Below are 21254 nucleotides of genomic sequence, written 5' to 3'. Positions count from 1 at the left end.
CATATCCCATTGATGCGAAAAAGGATGGATCCATGAATTCATGAGGTTTACACCAAATATGATGCAGTCATCTGCATGTTGTACCAGTATTTGAGATTCATCAGACAAAGTAACATTTTTTTGGTAAAATGTTGCTCTCTATTTTTTGGGAAGTAGCTGCCTAGTTTTGCAGATCATGTTCCCACTGTATACTTGATGACAGGAGCGGAACTTATTGTGGCCTTCTGCTATAATAGCCCATCCATCTGAGGGTCTGCTACATTGCAGATTCAGAGATGCTACGATATGCACTATTGTTGTAAAAAGCTGTTATCTTATTATTTTCACCTTTTCTGTAATACAAACAAGTCTCGTCATTTTCCTCTGACGTCTTTCATTAAAACTCATTTTCATCTGTAAAAGTGCTGCTCACTGGATGTTTGGTGTTACGATACCATTCTCTGTAAATGCTAGAGACTGTAGTGTGTGACAGTCCCAAGAGAGCAGATGTTTACGGAATACTGGAACCACCAATTCTGCCACTAACAATCAAAAAATGATCAAAATCACTCTGTACATTTCACATTCTTGCCATGCAATCTCTTAATTGTCTTTGTTATATGTATTCTGTGTTGCAGCCACATGATTGGTTATTTAAAAGGGTTGTTTTAGAAGGGTTGTTTATAATAAGCAAGTGCACCTAGTCAAGTGGCTATTAAGTAAGCGTATGTAGTGTTTTATAATTAGATGATTACCTTTATTTATTTTTAATGTAAAGTGTACTCCTTTGTAGTGGCCAAGCAGGCTATGCTTTTAGCTCAGCTGGTTATGTTTTTGTTAGCCATCCACTAAAGGCTTAACACAGCTCTGATTGAAAACATGCAAGATGACTTTATTGTCTTAGTTTATAGTACATTCAGTCACTTGTTGCACATGGTCCTCATTCACGTGACAACAAACAGTTTTCTTTTTGTTGCACTACTAACAACTAATGTTAGAATAGTCAGTCTAGTCATTTTTAAACTCTGTAAACCTCAGATTATAAATATAGCATCTCATGTCCCTTGCAGAAATTTTGTGATGATTCTGCACTAATGGAGCATATTGACAAGGGAGATAAGACAGAGTATGGAATTCAGGTAGAGAACTTTGTTTCTTGGTGCAGAGATAATTGTCTGCAGTTTAACATCAGCAAAACCAAGGAATTGGTTATTGACTTTGACTGCGCCAAGGAGCCTTTATGCCCACTGTGGCTGAGTGCAGGAATTTCATGTTGCCAAAGAAAATTCAGGGTGCAACCAGGTCATCCCTTTTAATAACAGAAAGACACAACACAAAAACAAATGCTTGTTAGACATTACAGCCATTGCCATTGAGTTTCAAATAACAAAATAAAGGCTGGGCTCCTAGCCATGGATTAGGGTCAGTTTGCTTGGGACCTGCGTCTGTCAGGTTGCTGTTATCAAAACGACACCTCCTCCTGAGCAGCCGGGGTTTTATGGTCGGAGAAACAGAAAAGGCAGAGCTAGGTGCCTTCACTAGGTGGTTTCAGATAAAGAAGGAGAAGACAATTTTAGTGTACTGGCGGGTTATCATCTGTTTAAGAGCTCCTCCACTGCACTTAAGTGAAACCAGCCACTTTTCAAGGAGTGGATGTGGAAGTGGTCCTCTGCTACAAATACTTGGAGGTTCACATTAATGGCTGGCTTGACTTGTCTAATAACACAGAATGACTATATAAGAAAGGACAGAGTGGGCTCTTTTTTTAGAAGAATGGAATTCTTTAATGTGGGAAATGACATCCTTTACATATTCTACAACTCTGTGATAGTCAGTGTAAATTTCTCTGCTGGACCAGTAACATCACTTCAAGAGAGGCCTCCCGATTCATCAAGCTAATTAAAGGGACAGGCTTAGTTAAGGGATGCACTCTTGACCTGTTGGAGAATGAAAACAAAAGTGAGTACCATTATGAACAAAGCTACACAACCCCGCTCTGTGATATAATTATACTGTGCTTTCATCCAAAGAATTATTCATCCAAACTGTGCCAAGAAACGCTACTGGGGCTTCTAAATACCTACTAATTTTTCCTCTGTAGACAAATAAAGTGCTGTGTGTCTGTCTGTCTGTCTATCTATCTGTCTGTCTGTCTGACTTTTTTCTTCTGAGTAACTAGGGTGCTCTGCCCCCTGCTTGCTTCACTCGCCAAACCCTGTGCGGGCCCTGCGCACTAGTCATTTCCCGGATCTGCCGCTTGCAACGAATCGTGCTATGCTTTTGTAGAAACACGAATATCAACTCTGTTGTTGATATTTCCATCTTTCGAAACTATTATTGCTGACAATTAATCACATTTGGTTTATTATATATGCAAGTGTGATCTTTCGGATTCATATAGAAATCCAAGTAAATTTCTTTGTCCGTGTTTTTCAGATAAATTTCGTGTAAAGTGCTATACATTTGGACTTATGGATTTGTATCCATTATTGGCTGTAGAATTTCTAATACATCCGATCATTTAACTCTTTTGATTCTTTGTTGCATTGCTTCTCTCGAGATCTTAAATATAAACCTGACCGAATTGTGGTTTCTTTGAAATTAAACTTGTAGTAGCTCTGCCATATCAACAATGTCCATATATTCAATCTCTTTTCGCGGTTCAGTTTTTTAGTACTAATGCGATCTGTACTATCAGTTTTTTGAGACTTTCGAATTTTAGCGCTTTCATAATATCCAACCTGCTCTGAATGTGTATCGCGCCAACATTTTTGAACCTCTTTACGATGCTCTACTTTGTCTTCTTCTCTTTGTCTTTTCTTCTTCTACTGTGTTTCTTTTATTTCCACCCCTGCTTGGATCTGCCAGGTTTTCAATTCATCTCTTGGCACAAAGTCTCATCTGTGGAAGCGAAAAATATGCTGAAGATTCTCACTTTAAATGAAGGCTCTAGGAGTCGAAGGATAGGCAAACACAGTAATTAGATTTATTGCAATAAACAATAATGCGGACTCAACCCAATTAGGCCATACTGAGCTGAGCCCTGAAAAGTTCAAAAATCTCAGTTTATATAATCATTTCTTATCATTCTGACCTCACTCGAAACAACTTATTCGTTATTCCTTCTGACTCGCTTCTGCAGCTGGCTTCCCAAGTTTTCATGGGAACTATTATTATCTCCTGCCTCCCTTCTGCAGCTGGCCACTGGTATTTTTACTGTCTATTGTTCATCTTTATTTTTCTGCTTCGCTTATTTTTTTGGTCAGCCTTGAGCTTGCAGATGTTCCCACTCTTCTACGCTTGGTCTGTCTTATCTTGTCATTCCTTCTTCCTTGGTCCTTGAGCTAACAAGATATATTGGTGGCTAAAGCTAAGCTTTAATTAAAAAAGAAATATGGCATGTGCCTTTATTTAACCATTCATTTAGCAGGCCTGACTTGCATTAATATTTGCACTAAGGTTAATGCTTATACATTTTTCTATGTTTATTTATGCTAATACATGAATATACTAATTTTATTTTACATACGTCCTGCGGGAGATGAAATTATCTCTCTGAAAATGTCCCGTCTTGTCTCTCTGAAAATGTATCATCTCATCCCAAGATTTTTTATATAATAGAGAGATTTGTTTTCCTTTCACATTTCCAAAGACAGGCAACTCTTAATTTGCCCCAACTATATGTGAGTGCTCCCTTCAGTGGACTTCCCAGCCATCCAGGGTTTGTTCAGGCCTTGAGCCTGATGTTGCTGGGAAAGGTATTCATGGATGGAAAGGTGCCATTTCTTATTAACTTCTCACCTTTAATCCAGCACCATTTGTTTTCTTTTACTATGTTGCTCTTTGTCAGCTTCACTCCCCACCCTTTAAATAATCTCCAGGATACTTGTACTTCCCCAAAGTAAATAACCAGAAAAGCGGATTGAGCAGGTTTGAGGAAAGTTATGTTATGCTATGTTCACCTCAGCCTTCAGTTACTGCCAGTTTGTGATGGCCGGTCAGATAAGGGTTGTTTTTAAATAAAACGTAGAAAAAAAAAACTTCAGCATTACCGTCACCTGCAGATTTCATTTAAACACATACGAATGGCATGACAACTCGATTGGTCACAACAGGTTGCAGTGTTAACATGAAGGTGCAACCAGTTTGTCAAAGGATTTAACCATGAAACTTAAGTCAAGCATTAAACTAGAAATTAATGGTTCTCAAACCTTTTGGTAGTTAGACCGAGTTTTTAAAATTGTTGTTCATTGGTGACCCATGGCAACATTTTCCACGATACTCTGAGTTTGTCGGCTTCTTTATGCTCCTTGCTATGCAATCGAAAGTTTGGGTTGTCACACCCCATGAAATTTTCAGAGGAATTTAATATTAGTATAAATGATTAATATCGAAGACAGTGTTCCCTTTGGTAATTTTCTAGTGCACAGATGTACTGGCGGGGGTTAGGTGGAACTTTTTCTTTTTTTAACGTAAGCTGGTGACACATCGAAAGACTACTCGCGACCAACCCACGGTTGAGAATCACTGGTTTAAAATATGAGGTTATCACTTGCGGTTCAGGATTTTGGTTTACACTAAAATGAAATACTGACGAAATCTTTAATTGTGTACGTACTAGGTTAATAATAATTCTATTTATTTCTGCAGGGTTGTTGTACTTTTAATTCTCCGTGCACGCTATTGCAAAGTGAGGCTTAAACACCATAGAAATAGAATTACTAGACGCCTCATGACCAGCAGCATCGTACATCAACGTCACTGCCATATTGCGAGTGGCACTGCTGTGGAGTGAAGTAATGAATAATGTGCTGTTTGGGATTGTACAAACCACTGTACACTCCAAACCAGATCCTGGGGGATTACATTTCATAGGTAAGACTGAACAATTGTTTTGGTTATATTTAGCCATTAGAAAATCCCATTTTATAATCTTAGCACTCAAGGTCACCTTACAATAAAATTAAACAACATTAGTAAAATTAAAACAAGAGAATGATAAATTAAAAAGCAATAATTAGCAAACAAAGATAACTGGCAGTAACAGTGCAAATTCACAACTGGTATGCCAGTTTGAAAAGGTAAGTTTTGAGGGCAGTTTTAAAATGTGTTATTGAATCAAGCTAACATATATGAGAGGGAAGAGAATTCCCGAGTTGAGGAGCACTATGAGAGATGCTCGAGCTCCCACAGAACAGAGATTGATGTGCGGTACAGAAAGTACAGCTACAGATGAGGATCTGAGTAAGCGAGAGGAGTGCAAGTCTGTATGAGATCAGTGGGGTTGTGGAGAGCTTTAAATGTTAAGGGCAGTATTTTGTATTGTATTCAGTAGTGAACAGGGAGCCAGTGACGTTGAGAGAGAACAGGTGTAATATGTTCAGTTGATTTAGAACAGCAGGTTATTATCCTGGCAGCAGAATTTTGAAGAAGTTGAAAGCGATGGATATGTTTTTGTGGGATGCCAGATAGAATAGCATTACAGTAAAACGTGAGGTGACTAGAGCATTAGGGCAATACTTCAGAACTGTATTGCGTAAGAACAGGACATCTAGAAATGTTTTGGAAATGGAAGAAGGCAGTCCGAGAAATGTGTCTTATATAGGAGGAATTATTTATTATTAATAATAATAATTATTATTATTTAATAATTGCCATTATTAGTGTATGTCTGTAGTACTAGGATGTTGTACCATGTTAGCCATTATGAGCGTAGTGAAAAGTCAAGCAAAATGACACCTTTTATTGACTAACTAAAAAGATTACAATATGTAAGCTTTCGAGGCAACTCAGGCCCCTTCTTCAGGCAATGGGCCTTAGTTGCCTTGAAAGCTTGCACATTGTAATCTTTTTAGTTAGCCGATAAAAGGTGTCATTTTGCATGGCTTTTCTCTACATTAGTGGTGTATAAATGGATATAAATAATTGCACGTAAACGATTCGCCAAAATATGCTGTATGTAAACAATACTGTTTTAAACGTTATATGTCTACCTTTATTAGTTTAAATGCGGCGTCTATCTACCTGTATATATGTCAATGTTAAACACTGCGTAGTAACAAGGAACTAATGGAACACAGAAGATGCGAGGTATCTGCGGACTGAATTCAACGGGACTCCAGGGAGAATTACTTTGCAGCACAGTAACCTGGCGTTCGTTGGTATACTTCAGAAATTCTACAAGAACGCGTAAGGAATATCCAAAAAAAATTACGTCGACGAAACTGATTTACTGTGTAGTGAAACAGTGAATGACTTAAGCCAGTATATTCGTTAAAAAACGAAACAAAAAGGCAAAGTGAACATTTAGAAATATCTGGTTTATTACATTAGTACTGACTCACTTCATTGATACACTTATTATACAATTGAATATATTAACCCTTAATTACTCGCACCATTTCTCATCTCATTAATGCACGTGCGGTTTACTTTATGCACCAGTGTTAAAATAGCCATTTATATGCACGCTGTGAGATTATAGTGAAAAAAATATTGCAATAATTTTAAATTTTACGTTTTTAATGAAATTTAATACCATATTACTGAATAGTATAATACAGTCTATGACTATCTGATCCACTTGTCCCAGTGCACATTCATCACCGGTCACACTTTAATCCACTGCAGGATTTACACATGTATCACAAATTTACTTCACTTGTTGAATGTTATTTGCAGACAAAGTCATTGCAAGAACATCTCATCGTTGTCATACATACCGGTACGCAAGTACCCGCGCTGTGTACCAAATGCACCATATGGAACTTGCGACTGTGCATCCACTCATAAAACCGGCTGGGGGCACACTGGAGGGAAACCACTGCGACACTGTACTTGTAGTGATTCAAGCCGAGGATAGATGGCAGATAATGTCGGCAGGTTCAAGTAAATGGACATTGCACAAAAATAACTGAAATTGGTGTACAAAATACACCAATGTGAGTAGTTAAGGGTTAATCAACAACGTGCTACTACCTTGCTGTGCTTCAGCTTTCCAATCGGCGCGCGTTGATTCTGCGCAGTCGCGTACTCTACCCTTCAGTGACGTCAACAGTCGCGCTGTGACCGGCGCAGGCTGCTGTGCAAGAGACTGCGGAACGATCTGCACTAACAGATGATATGTTACCGTCATGTTATCCTAAGCGCCCAGGAGTAGGAGTCGGGGTCGTGGTGACCAGCAGCGAGCACAAAGGTTGTGTGCTGCTAGGTAAAAGAAAAGGAGGTGACGGATGCGGTTCTTTCCAGTTACCCGGAGGCCATTTAGAATTCGGGTAATGTCGCGTGTAGTCGGTACGCGGGGATACTTAGGGACAGGATTCGGGAGTGTTTGAGAATTTCATCAAAGGAAGGCGTGGATAGGTCTGCTACTGTATGAGTCTTCATATTTATATGTGTAGTCGTTTCCTAAACTGTGGTAAAACCAGAAAAAGACTGTCACATTACATTTCATTCATTCATTTTTCAAATTGTCTCAATACAAAGTCAGAACTATCGAGATCAAGCCCAATAGAGTCTGACTACAGACATCCACTGTGAAATCACATCCACTCTGTTTTTTATTCTTTTTTTAAATAATTGCAATGACTCATTTTTGCTGATTATCCATTTGTGATTGAAGGTGAATAATGCTTGTTATAAGAAATATGTGTGTGTGTGTATGTCTTTAGTCCAATTCTGTAACAGCACTTGAGTGCTCAGGATATATAGTTACCAAGCTCAAGTGACATAAAATGCTTAATAGTTTATTAATACCCAGGTCCATTAGCCAAGAGAAGAAAGCTAACAACACTACTTGTCTGTAACATGTATTTCATTTTACAGTATGATTCTGCCATAAACTTAGTGCTTGGTGTGTTTGCATTATAACATGTGCATCTGGAGACATGTTAAGTTATGTCTGAATTGTTAGAAAAAGTCTGTCATTGCAATTCATGACTAATTGGTAATTACATAGTCACATCCATAAAGAGGAGGTGTTCTGAAGTAAACATTAACTAAATACCAATTCAAGGCAAAGTGACCCCTGTGTCATCTGTCAATAGTAAGGTTTATTTTTTTTAGCACATATTTGGTTCATTGTTTGATACATAAGTTAAACTGAAATATGTTCATTTGGCAGGTGCCTCTATTCAAAGCCACTTGAATATGTGGAAAACAAATGCAGTACAAGCAAATAGCTTTTAAGTAACCAACCTCAGATTGTGCTGCAGGCCTCAGATCCAAATAGCTGACCAGATACAAGTGTACAATTGTTGAAACGAGAAAAGTACGGAAATAATATTTTAAATGGTACAAAATCAATCACAGTGTGTCAGACCGTATGAATAAAAAATGGACAATCGGCGCTAGAATTAATGATCAACACAGAAATCATGTTAATGAACGAGATAAAACAAACAACACACAGTAACTTAAATGTTTCCATTGTTTTAACTTTTTTCAGGCACTGACAGATATAAACACGTACAAATACTGTTTATCAGTCATCATAAGTAGGTATAATATTAAAATACCAGAAATGCCCCTGCAGTTCTCAGTTAATGAAGCATTTAATAAATGTTACGTTAATTTAAAATCAAAGATTTGTTAACAGACTAAGTTGGCTTGTTTACCTTCTGTTTGCTGCAATAAACAATAATAGAAAAAACTGCATTTTTATAAATGACTATTATATGAGACCGTCAGGAATATCTGTCACCACAGTAGACATGTAGTGTGATCTCAATAAAAGGTTACTTCCACCCCGAGAGTGATCATCCAGTCTGACAGTGTCCATTCTTGGTGCAAGTCAGGAAACTACAGTATAAGAAATGCAGAATCATCCCAGGACACACCTACGGGATTTAGAATAGCCAGTCAACGCAACCACTGCTTATTGGTGGAAACCATAGTATTTGTAGAAACTGACATAAACATGCAAACTGACAGTAAATGGGCTGAGATTTGAACACAGGATAATTGCATTTATTTCTATATTTAAGTCACATCACAAAATGCATATTACATTGTTTGTTTTCATAATGCAGATGAAATAAGTTATGTGACGGTGGAATGATTCCTGAAAGTAGAAAACTAAATTTCATGTACATATTTATGAATGTTGTTTTATGAAATAGTTTGTTGTATTGAAATATACATATCTACTGTATATCAGGATGTTCTGAACTTTTAACTCCAAGTAACTACTATGGTCATTTCCAATACAGTATTTATATTGTAGTCTGAGCTTCAGCTTTTTGCTGTGTTCTCTAACTGAAAGTAGATGGTGATGGCATCACACAGTGTTTGACCTGGAAATATGACCAGTTGTATTCATATAATACTTAATATAAGAATAATTAAAGCAATGGAAATTGTTGGACTAGTTGTAGCCAGCAAAGTCCTGTGACAGTATGATATGTAACATCTGTTACGTTACATAACACTATCAGTGTTTGGTTGCTCTGGGGTACTGCCATAGAATCAGGAACAACTATCACTGGGGCATATTTTATGTAAAACGTGATAAAACATTGGAAAAAAACAATTATAAAAATGTCTGTTCTGTCCACATTACAGGGAAACATGGGAAAAATGTGCAATGAGGGAGGTGCTGGAAGAGACTGGACTTCACTTGAACAATGTCTGTTATGCTACAGTGGTTAATGGAATTAAATTAGAAGACAATTACCACTATGTCACCATACTCATGAGAGGAGAAGTGGATACATGCTTCCCATCGGAGCCTGTTAATTTAGAGCCCGAGAAGAATGAAGGTAATGTGTTTTACTTTTTTGATGTTCCATTTTCTTTTTAATTCCCAGAATTCTTTATTGCTTTATTACTTTATATGAGAATGCAAACAATTGTATGGTGATTTAATGTAGGAAAATAATATTCCAAAGTTTAAATCATACATGAACTAAAGACCACAGGAAAATTGATTGGCGGAACATTTGAAGAATCTGATATAACAGGTGTGTGAACAACATAAAAGAATATAATAGAATTGCTTAGGCATGTACATTTTATTTTAAAAAAATTATAAAAAAAAATCTCAGATATCACAACCTAAAATAATTATTAAATTCTAGCCATATAAGAGTAATTTTTTAAAATATGAAAAAACTCATTTTTGAGTAACACCCTTATCACTGTGAGAGTTCAGGGGCATTATTAAGTGTGCAGTGGTTTTTCATTCATCTCACAGGGGTGTTGGCTTCAAATTTTGTAGTTAACCCTTTCTGTTTATTATTAGTATTTGAATTGTTTATTTAAAATGCCCTTGTTCTTTATGTTTTGTCTTATTACTGTGGAATAGTTGATTAGATTCCTCTTTAAGATGTTAAGGGCAAATGTTGGTATAGTTGTAACTGCATGCAAAGGTGGTTGCATAGGGGAAGTGTAGAAGATAATGGGTGTTTTGAAGCTGTTCCCAAAAAGAACGCCATGTAGCCCAAAGTAATGCAAAATGTCTTTTTATTATTAACAAACAGACAAAAGGAAAGGTAAACAGGGTAGCATTGCTAATCCTATAGCCCCAGTACACCTACCTTTACATCGTAAATGACTGTCTGTCATTTACCATGACTGATCCTTGTCACACCACAGTACTGCACAAAGCTTCTTTTTTCTCCAAACTTGAATATCTTGTCAACTATTTGTCCTGACTTCTTCCTTCCATTTGAAACTTTATTGTGTTGACCACAAGACTTTAGGCTTCACTGACCAGTGAGGAAGAATTTTATAACCTACTTTGGGGCTACTTCCATGGAAAACCCTGTGAGTAATTTGAGGTTCAGGATTATGCTTTCAATGTCTAAATACAAAGCAATGGTCCATCCACAATACAGAGAAGGACAGGAGAGTTTTAAACTCAGTACCCAGAATTATTCACATTTCAGTTTAAATGTCTAAGTTCTTAGAATAATTACTTTTGAGGCCCTAGTTAACAACAATTGGACAGTGGCTCCCTGGTGACACCTCATCCTTTGACCTTTAAAGCGTACAAATTGTAATAGTGCTGTTAGTAGTACTAGGATTTTGTACCATGTTAGCCATTATGAATGTAGTGAGAAGTAAAGTAAAATGACACCTTTTATTGGCTAACTAAAAGATTACAATATACAAGCTTTCGAGGCACCATCTTGCCTGGAGAAGGGGCCTGAGTTGCCTTGAAAGCTTGCATATTGTAATCTTTTTAGTTAGCCAATAAAAGGTGTCATTTTACTTTACTTCTCACAATAGTGCTGTTAGATATCCTTTATATTGCAACATATATACGGTAGATATTTAGCTTGAATTAAAGGGACACAGTTAAAAAAGTTTTATAAATCTTTGTATAATACCTGTTAACATGTATTTAGATAGTTTCTGTTATGCTGAACCTTTCTTATATGTTTTTATCTTTGTTCAGGGTGGACCTGGACTAAATGGGAAGACTTACCTGCTGAGCAACACCTCTTTGTTCCATTAGCCTGTATTAAAAAGCAAGGATTTCACCCTTTTAGAACTGAAAGTACAAAATAAAGGTGTCTCATTCAAAATACACATTTGCAAAGTTCTATGTTTAATGTCTTGGCATAAAGTGATTTTTTTTTTTTGTTTTTGTTTAGATGTCAGTTTCCATTCATGTAATGAAATTACACTTCACTAAATGTTATTGGAATATGACAATAAATGTTTGATTTAATATAACAGGGACTACAGACATTTGTTCAAATAATTTGCATCTCTTCTATCCATTTACTGCATTTTTTAAGTTTCTTGTGATCTTGAACATAATGAATCAGAAAATGGATGAATGGGTTTTTATCTTGCTCTAATACTGTAGGACTAGGAATTTTATTTTATTTAGAGAGTATTCATGTATATAAAATGCACTCAGAATGAGAAAGTTTTCCAGATACTATGGCTGACTTTTCTTCATCTACAGTAGTCTACCATAAGCCATATAAAAGAAAGGATTAAGAATATGGTCATGCTGATAGTACGGGGCAGGTAGGCTTTCTAAGATGCAGTTGGAATCTACGAAAATATTTCATCATGTATGGACACTCTGTAGTTGCTGTTTTTTGCAAGAAAGCAGAACTCCTGTTTTGCACAATCAGTTCTTACTTAAGAAATCAATGAACGGCAGTTCTATGGTATTATTTAGAAGGTGACACTTGCCAAATACCAAAGCAAAAAAGAAGCTTAAAAATAACGTTTTGTACAGTTAAAACCAAAAAACAATTTTATGTAGAACACAATAAAAAGTGATAAATCTTGTATTTGTTATAATTAGTAACATATTATGTAGTTTATTATAAAGTATCTAGCCAATATTTCAGTGAAATTTTTGCAGGTCTTTTGGAGACTTATTACTTATATATTATTATAATTATATATACTGTTAATCCTTCATTCCACGTTTTTGTTGGGTTGTTTTGCATTTTCTTTGTGCGTTTATATATAAAGTCTGTACACATAATAAAACAAAGGACATGGAGCACAGAAACAAATAATTATTTGATTTTTCAGAACAAGGAAATCTGATTTCTGAAACTCCTGTCTATTACATTACTGCATTGAGCCAGAGCCTATGCTGGCAAGCCTTGGATGAAAGATGCAACCAGAACTTGCATGTGTAAGGGCACAATAACTTACAGTGGGACAACTGAGAGATATCAAATAGAATGTGCAGAGAACACACTGATACTGGCCAGACTCGGGCTCACTGTACTACCTTGCCACCAGCTGTATTTCTTTGTAACACTTGTCCAAAAATGAGGCACTGGTTACAGGACTTTATAGATTTAAAAGGAAAAGAAATCATTCACTTTTAGTTGCCTTATAGACTTGTTGAGTGTTCAGTGAGACTTAGAATTAATAAATCTACATTTTACATCTTTCAAGTACGGTGTCACTTGTGGTTTGAGTCAGTTTTGCATCAAGGTGAATTTGCTTCTTCCAAGAAAAAAAAAAAACAGTCGTAAAACTTTGCTTTTCTAGTTAACGGTAAACATTTATTTAGTAAACAGAATCCCGTGCATTGACTGAAGGCCTTCTCTTAAAATATTTTCTGATTTTGTACTTTTGTTACACTTTATCTCATTAAACAATCTGTGTGACTATAGGTTGATGCATTCACTCATTACTCATTCATCTCAGAATCCATTGATACTGTATAAATAAGTAACTGTGTTTTCCTCACGAAGTCGTCCTTTGTGGTTTCAGGTCCCAGAATAATGTCATATCAAACTTGGAAAGAGTCAGGCAGTAGTGATCATTCTTTTCAGATTCTCAAGAAGTACTTTTGTTGAAAGACTTTTGAGCAGTTGTTCCTTCATTTTAAGCTTAGATATTTTGCTTTTATCTGTTGCTTTTTCAGTATCCGTTCATTTAAAGGCTGTTGGACGTATTTGGAGGGCGGCACGGTGGTGCAGTGGTAGCGCTACTGCCTCGCAGTAAGGAGACCTGGGTTCATTTCCTGGGTCCTCCCTGCATGGAGTTTACATGTTCTTCCCATGTCTGCGTGGGGGTTTCCTCCCACAGTCCACTGACATGCAGGTTAGGTGCATTGGCGATCCTAAATTGTCCCTAGTGTGTGGGTGTGTCATGCTCTGGGCTGGTGCCCTGCCCGGGATTTGTTTCTGCCTTGCACCCTGTGTTGGCTGGGATTGGCTCCAGCAGAACCCGTCCCCGTGACCCTGTGTTAGGATATAGTGGGTTAGACAGACTTATTTAGAATCACGTCTGGCACTCACATCTCATTTGGAGCACAGAGGATATCTCACTGTTGAACAGCATAGAAATTCTAATAGCCTGGTGCCCTAGTTTTGTGAAGAAAGCTTCTTTTTACTGGACATTTATCAATTTCCCTTCATTAAAGCCAATTCACCGGCCTTGACTTTGAAGGTGAACAATGTTGTCTAACAGGGCTAGAAAAGTTGAGCTCTTAGATATTACTTTAATCCACAGCTTCCAAAAAGATCACGTGAGTACCTTAGTGCAGTCCTTCATACTGGCTAAAACTGAGATGAATATCACTTTAGTTTTGATTATTGTTTTGTTCTTCACTGACAGATGGAAAACTCAGTTTGGTCATTGACTTTTGTTGCCTATCTGTGACAGATTACAAGGAGTTAATCATTCTGCTCTAATTTTCTGGCAGTGTTGTTAATTAATTGGCTATGCCCAGAGAATTGAACTACACAAGTTATATCATCATCCATTGGTCATGTTATTTAACAATCTATTCCAAACCATGGTATTGATATTTGCCAGATGATTCTTGACACAGTCAAGCGTGAAAATACACTATATAAACAGTTATTCCCAATAAACTCATGATGGATTCCTAGGCATTTGAATGTTAATGTTATTAATTAATATAAAACTAATGTTACAAGAAAGGTGTTTAATTCTGAGGAAATATACTAGGTGGATTTTCAAATATGCCATAGTTAGGGTAATCATTGGTAAAATAAGTATATTGAAAAAGAAATGTGTAATTCCACATGTATATAGTAGGTATCAGCAGGTTTTAAATGCAATTTACCACATAACAGCTGTTCAACAAAAGTTTTACCATCTTGGCAGTAAAGCCTAGGTCCTACTGAGATTTCCATGGTTAGAATATTCATTTTTTAATTGGCTTCTGCCATGCAGATTAACCCAACATACTAAATTTGACCTTTCTGGAATAGGATAACGGTTAATATACAATTAAAAATACAATATGAAGTTCGGCAGTAGCAAATCCATCTTTAAACAAATAAAAAAACGTGTGAAATAAAAAACAAGCAAGGACCAGAATTCCATATGTGTTATGATGTAGTTGTGAGGCCACATCTGGAATATTGTGAATCATTTCCCTCTGCATATTATAAGAAGGATGTAAAATGTTTAGAAAAAAATCCATAAGGTAGTCTAGCACTGCAAGGTATACACTGTGAGGAAATGCTGAAAGAGCTGAACCCTATTCTATCTCAGTAACTGAAAGACATCAGCAGGGAACTTAAAACTACAGTATAAAAAGGTTATCTATTGCCAGCTGTTGTTTTAATAAATAAATTCCAGTGAAGACAAGGGGGTACAAATAGAAAGAAACTCTTCAAAAATAAATTTCACACAAACATTACAAAAAAAAAAAAACATTTCCCCACTCAGACCCGGTATATAACCAAAGGATGTCATCAGTTAATTTGGATGTACTCAGATAAATAAGAATTTACTAGTTGAATAACCCTGCATATTTTAAAAAAAATCCTAATATTATGATTCAAGGCCTAGGACTAACGCTTAAAAAAAAACGGAACTTCCTGCAATTGGCAAACTAAGTTTAGAAAATTAAATGGAATGCTGCTAGTGGTTTATGAAATTTGCCCTCTGACTCGGGATTTACATTAAATCAATGATTTGGTATCACTAACATTTTGGTGGATTAACACAAAATTTGAGAGGTGGTGATCTCACACCTCAGTACTTCAGCAAACTAAATAGCAATTTTGTTCATCTTATCTGTCCGCCCATTCTTTCAACAGGAATTCATTTTAGAGAATGTGAGGTTCAGTATATGACTATCCTGTTGAGATATTTTCTAGGCTGAAAGGAAGCTCAGTATTCTAAAAATTTTGCAGGACATTCAGGTAAGAGCGCTCATTTGTACATTTAGTTTTTACTAAAGGGCACTTCAAATTGCTCTATTACTTTTTGTTTAAATGTTACTTCTTTTTTAATATTGCTGAGATGTGTTACGTTGTTCTAGTTTAATGGAAAGTCACTTGGGTATAGCACCCTAGAGAATTACCAGCGCCCTTGGTAGATAAGGAAAAATGGATAAGAAGAAGTCTATTGTTCATTACCTTGTCATTCTGCTTAAATCTAACCTTTCACTGAAATAGTTATTCAAAGAGAAAAAAAGTTTTTTTTTTCATAAAACAAGTTTCATAATTATTTGCATTGCTAAACATTTTTATGTACAGAAGTAAATCAACATAACAATCATATTTAATCTTTTAAAAGCACACCTGAGTTTTTAGAAAACTGTTAACTGGCCAACTTCCTGTCTCACTGTTGTTTAACTATAAGGTAACACACATTTAGTTATCCACCAAATGGAGTAAAACCACCAAACACAATGAGACAAACATGTTACCCTTCACAAAACGGAAAATGGCAATAAAAATAACTACATGCCTAAAAATATTAGTTATTATTTTATCTCTCTTCTGTACGGAAAAAGAAACAGAGAAGTGGTTTAGTTTGTGTGTTGCTATAGACTACAAAAATAATACATATTGTGCTTAAATGTTACAGTGATTATTGCCAGACTAATATTCAGACAACTCAAACATAAAATAATACTTTACTTGGTTTCATCCCAAATATCTGAGGAATGTGTGCCTCTAGAAATGCAGATATTCTTTGTTGCAATTCCTAAATGATGCTTGTAGTGTTAGATAAAAAATTAAACAAGTACTGTCACTTGAAAACAGGACAATAACTTCCTTCTTTGAAAATACTTGTATACGTTTCATCAGTTATGAACAGATTTAAGCAGTATGTTACATTTGGATAGTTTTTGTTTTAATTTACAAATATTTATAATATACTACAGAAAAAAGATCAAAAGACCAAAAAAGTTATGTTAAAAAAAAAGTTAATTTGTTTCTGTGTATCACCTGTAACAAATCTCAGTAATCTCTTTTATGACCACCAAGAAAATGTCACCCAGCTTCTAATGTAGCCATCAAAGATGTTTTAAGTAAAAATCAGACACGGCTTTCCAATGAGGAATGCAACTAGTTTGACATCTCTTTCTAAAAGCTTTAGCAAAAGCCAGAACAAACACCTCAAAACAGTTTTACATGATGACCATTAAGAAAACTGAAGCCCAGCCAAATGGGATTTTTCTGTAGACCCACAGTGGTATGCTCATGCTTTCTCTCTAAGTGTCTCAAGTGGCAGCAACTGCCAACTAAACAAATGTAAAGCTGCTAAAATGCAGCAAATATATGTAAGAGTTCATCTCTCTTTCTGTTGACTCCTTCCCAATTATCTAGTCAGAATCACTGCTGCTGCTTGAAGAGTCTGTGGACATAACTTCTACATCATCTTCATTCTCTTTATTGTGCCCTGGTGGTTCCAGCATGAAGTCATTGCTGTGGTTTGGTGGCAGCATGTTCAAACTCATGTCACCTGACTGCCATGGATACTGAGGAGTCAAAACTTCTAAAATAAAGAAAAACAAAAACAATAAGAATATTTTATGCAAGTACAACAAACAACTTTAACAATCTGTAAATATTTCTGTATTCAGCCATTCTCACCACACCATGCTGATAACAGAATCCTGAACATGCTTCAAGGTTGCAACACTGAAGTTGTACCCTTTAAGCACATCACTTAAATTCCAACTCAGTTTTATTTTTTCATATGTTGTAACTGCACAGTTTAGCTTTTTTGTCAGTTTATTAAAAATAATTGTTCACTTGCTTAGCAATTTACTTATTAACTTCAATCTAATGCATGCAACACAACAGCATAAAAATTAAATATGGGTTGGATTTATAGGGTATTCCACTTCATTTTCACTGGTGCATTTTCAATTTGGGATAATTTCTTACTCTGTATATGAACTTTGTTGGTAGTAGTAGTTTTCAGGATCGTTTGGAACAAATTAACCCCCTATTAAAAATTACACAAAATGGCTAAAATAATTCATTTATATGCAGATAAATCACCTTGCCATATTCTGGACTAAAATATGCTAAAACCAAAAATATTCATCCTTAGATTATATTCTATGAAATAATTATGTACATCTTCAACAGTTTTTCCCAGTCCATTAATGACCATAAACCAAGAGTGTTCTTTGAATTATATAAACTCTGGCAGCCAGAAGTGTAAAGAGAAATAAGGATCCTGGGTTACCAAAGGATCCTAAAACTTATTCTGAACATTCTAACTGTAAAATTAGCACTTTGAGTGAGTTATGATGAAAAAAATTACAAGTTTCAATAACAATATACTGGAAAGATAATAACACAAGTGTGATTACACTGTTGCATCAGCCCACCTAATACAATATGATGGGGCTGAAAGTTCATATTCCAAATTATCAACCCATTTTCTAAACATGCAGTTTATTACATGATTGCAGGGAGCCTAAATGCGTCATGCAGAAAGCATAAAAACTTTTAATGGGACATCTGTCCATTAGGTAATGCATCGACTAAGAGCACCATGCCCACACTCAAACTATGCCAATGTAAGGTTACCAGTTACCATAACAAACCTTTAGATAGTCTGGAGTAAACCATAAATTTTTACAAAGTATGTGACTAGATCAGATATTGAATCCAAGTCACTATGTTGTTGAATATAAACCTCCGGAAAGCTGCTGTACCAGACAACATACCTGGCTGAGTGCTCAGGGAATATGCAAACCAACTGACAGACACCGCATTTTTACATACATCTTCAACATTTCCCTGAGGCAGGCATTTATCACCACCATCGTACTCATTCCGAAGAAATCCACTTTCTCTTGCCTCAATGAATTTGCTCTGTAGCACTCACACCTATCAACATGAAGTGCTCTGAGAGGCTATTTTTGGGCTGCTTGAAAGCCAGACTTCATCCATCATATGACCCTCTCCAGTTTGCCTATTGCCCATACTGTTCTGGTGAAGTTGTCATATAATCTACTCTTCATCTGAGATTGTCCCATCTGGAAAAAGGGACACTTATACTAGAATGCTTTTCATTGATTTCAGTTCAGCTTTCAACACCATCATCCCACAGAAGCTTACAGGAAACTTGTGTCTACTAGGCTACAACACCTCTCAGTACAAATAGATCCTGAACTTCAGATGGAGAGATCCCAGACAGTCTCTGTCAGAAATACCATCTCAAATACCCTCATGCTGAGCACTGGCGCTCCCCAGGGCTGTGTACTTAGCCCACTTCCTTTCACTCTGCTGACTCACGATAGTATGGTTACATACAGCTCTAACACCACCATTAAATTTGTGGATGACACAAAAGTGGTAGGTCTCATCAGCAATGGGGGATGAGTCAGCTTACAGAATGGAGATAGGAACGACTGGCGGACTGGTGCATGTACACAAGATGAAAGAGATGATTATTGACTTAAGGAAGGTCTATTCTATCCCACCATACTGTACAATGAGCAGTCAAATTCCTTGGTGTGCACCTGACAGCCAACCTTACTTGGTCTATTAACTACCATAGCAAAAAAAAAAAAAAACACAGCAATGTCTCCACTTCCCATCACACCATATTCTACAGGGGCACCACAGACGGCATTTTGACCAGCGGCATCACTGTCTGGTTTGAGAACTGCAGTGTCTCTGACCATAGGGTCCTACAATGGATAGTGCACACAGCAGAAGAAAATTCATTGGGACCTCTTTGCCTTGCATTAATGACGTTTATAAAGTGCTGCATGTGCAAAGCCTATAGTCTAGTATAGTTGCACTTGTCCTGTGTTTTACAGTATGTATATGTTGCACCACGGTCCTAGAGAACATTATTTCATGCCAGTGTATGCTGCAATACTGTGTATGGATGGTATGACAATAAAACCATTTGACTTGATTAAAATAAGTATGGCGGCACTACTGAAACAGTCCTTCCATTAAATTTCTGACAAAAATTACTATTATTCCAACATAAAGGTACATTGTTTACTAACATTAAAAATTTAGTATTTTATTGAACTTTATTTCTGCATTTTAAACTTTAAATGTCAAAAGTCAAGCTTAGAGCACTAATGAATGTTTCACTACATTAAACTGCACTCTTTTCATGCACAGACAGGTTTATTTCTTCATTGTAATACTGGGAGAAATCACTGACTTTTTTATTACAAGAGTAATACAGCGCAGTCAAACTAAATAACTCAAAATGAGAGAAAAAAATGTGCATCACAGAATAAGTATATTCAAAAAGCTCTAGTATAACTAAGTATATACAGACAAGAATAAAAAGTTTCAAAAGGCAGAAGGAGCTGCTTTACATATAGGGTAAAGATAATAAGGACAGCATGGAAATCAGACCATGGAAACACAAGTTAAAGGCATTTTTAGTCATGCAAACATACTGCAATATTACTTGCAAGTAAACTAGGAGACAAAGGCAAAACAGAAAGAAGTTCATTTGGTGGAAAATTCAATTTAGGAAAAACTCAATCCTAAGAAATGCATTCTACTTTTATTACTTGATATATTCTAGGGTTTTATTTTTTTTGGGTTGTTTGGATGGCATAAAAAATGTTTTCATGTACAATTTTAAGTTTTAAATGGTTATGTGCTTAACTTCAATGGAATCCTTTTTGCTGAAACTGCACTGCAAATTCCAATAATAAATGTACCTCTTGAGTGTGTTCACATGCAGCATTTATATAGATTACATTTTCTGTATTTTAATTTGTTGAGATTATGCTGCAGAATAAGACACGATAAATTTGCATTTTTAATGCAGCGAGATAAATGTGCTACAAATTCCACCTTAATAAAAGGATAAATGTCTTTGTGTCCATCCAGTTGCTATGTCTCTGCCATTCCAAGATGGCACATCACAAACATTAACATTGCTTTTACAAATCCCATACCAAATGGCATATAATGAAGACATATGCATAGCATTGTGCTCTCCAAATGTTAATGCTGAGGTCTATGTTGATTTCAGCCTGTTTTAGATAGGTAGAACAGCTAATCTGCATAAATAGCGCAATTTACTGTAAAAACAAAATTAGCTGTCAAAAAAATATTTTATGTTCCTTATTCTTATATATTGGTCCATGAGACATATATTGCACAATGGAAAAAAAAACACAAAATGAAAACAAACTGTAACGAAAAAGGCTCCTACATAATACATAATACCCTAAAATCATCATCATTAACATCACAAAGATTTCCTATGCATAATTTAAATATCCAAAGAACATTTAATGTGTTTAATGACTGGTTTAATGCAGAGTAAACACTGTGTTGGTACTTTTGTAACCACTGTGCATCACTTGAATCTATCAGGAAGGTTTCTTTAAATCAACATATTAAATGGTAACAGAGTATAACAGAGTGTAAAAACATGGCTTTGCATCAAAACAATGTGTTTCAAAAACTTTCCCATAAATAATACTCACACCTGTGTAAATTATATCATAAAGGTACGTACTGTATATAGTTTTTTTCTTTTCCCAAAAAACATAATTTATAACTAATGTTAAAATAACTGTTGCATTTCTAAACTCTTACAGCTATTCGTCACAAAAAATG

The 21254-nt window shown here is 35.9% G+C and overlaps 2 protein-coding genes across 2 annotated transcripts in view; one reads left to right on the top strand and one right to left on the bottom strand.

Annotated features, from left to right (window-relative positions):
• Positions 1-7013: 7013 nt before the first annotated feature.
• Positions 7014-11658, top strand: nudt15 (nudix (nucleoside diphosphate linked moiety X)-type motif 15). Its single transcript, XM_039745241.1, has 3 exons — positions 7014-7253; positions 9541-9737; positions 11378-11658. The coding sequence occupies exons 1-3, from the start codon at positions 7102-7104 to the stop codon at positions 11488-11490; spliced, it is 462 nt and encodes a 153-aa protein (XP_039601175.1). The 5' UTR covers positions 7014-7101; the 3' UTR covers positions 11491-11658.
• Positions 11659-14987: 3329 nt separating this feature from the next.
• Positions 14988-21254, bottom strand: part of med4 (mediator complex subunit 4) — a 32323-nt gene continuing 26056 nt past the window's right edge. Inside the window, exon 7 of the mRNA XM_039745240.1 lies at positions 14988-17178. Within this exon, the coding sequence (XP_039601174.1) occupies positions 17006-17178 (173 nt within the window). The 3' untranslated portion in view covers positions 14988-17005. The remainder of the gene's footprint in view (positions 17179-21254) is intronic.

The sequence above is a fragment of the Polypterus senegalus genome, chromosome 2 (genome assembly GCF_016835505.1).
Source record: "Polypterus senegalus isolate Bchr_013 chromosome 2, ASM1683550v1, whole genome shotgun sequence".
In the NCBI taxonomy this organism is placed as follows: domain Eukaryota; kingdom Metazoa; phylum Chordata; class Cladistia; order Polypteriformes; family Polypteridae; genus Polypterus; species Polypterus senegalus.
This window is presented reverse-complemented; position numbering and strand designations above follow the sequence as displayed.

Excerpts from the sequence above, each read along its gene's own strand:
- nudt15 (XM_039745241.1), top strand. The coding sequence starts at position 7,102 with ATGTTACCGTCATGTTATCCTAAGCGCCCAGGAGTAGGAGTCGGGGTC. Across the intron at positions 7,254-9,540 it reads GGAGGCCATTTAGAATTCGG|GGAAACATGGGAAAAATGTG; the intron begins GTAATGTCGCGT and ends TCCACATTACAG. Across the intron at positions 9,738-11,377 it reads AGAGCCCGAGAAGAATGAAG|GGTGGACCTGGACTAAATGG; the intron begins GTAATGTGTTTT and ends ATCTTTGTTCAG.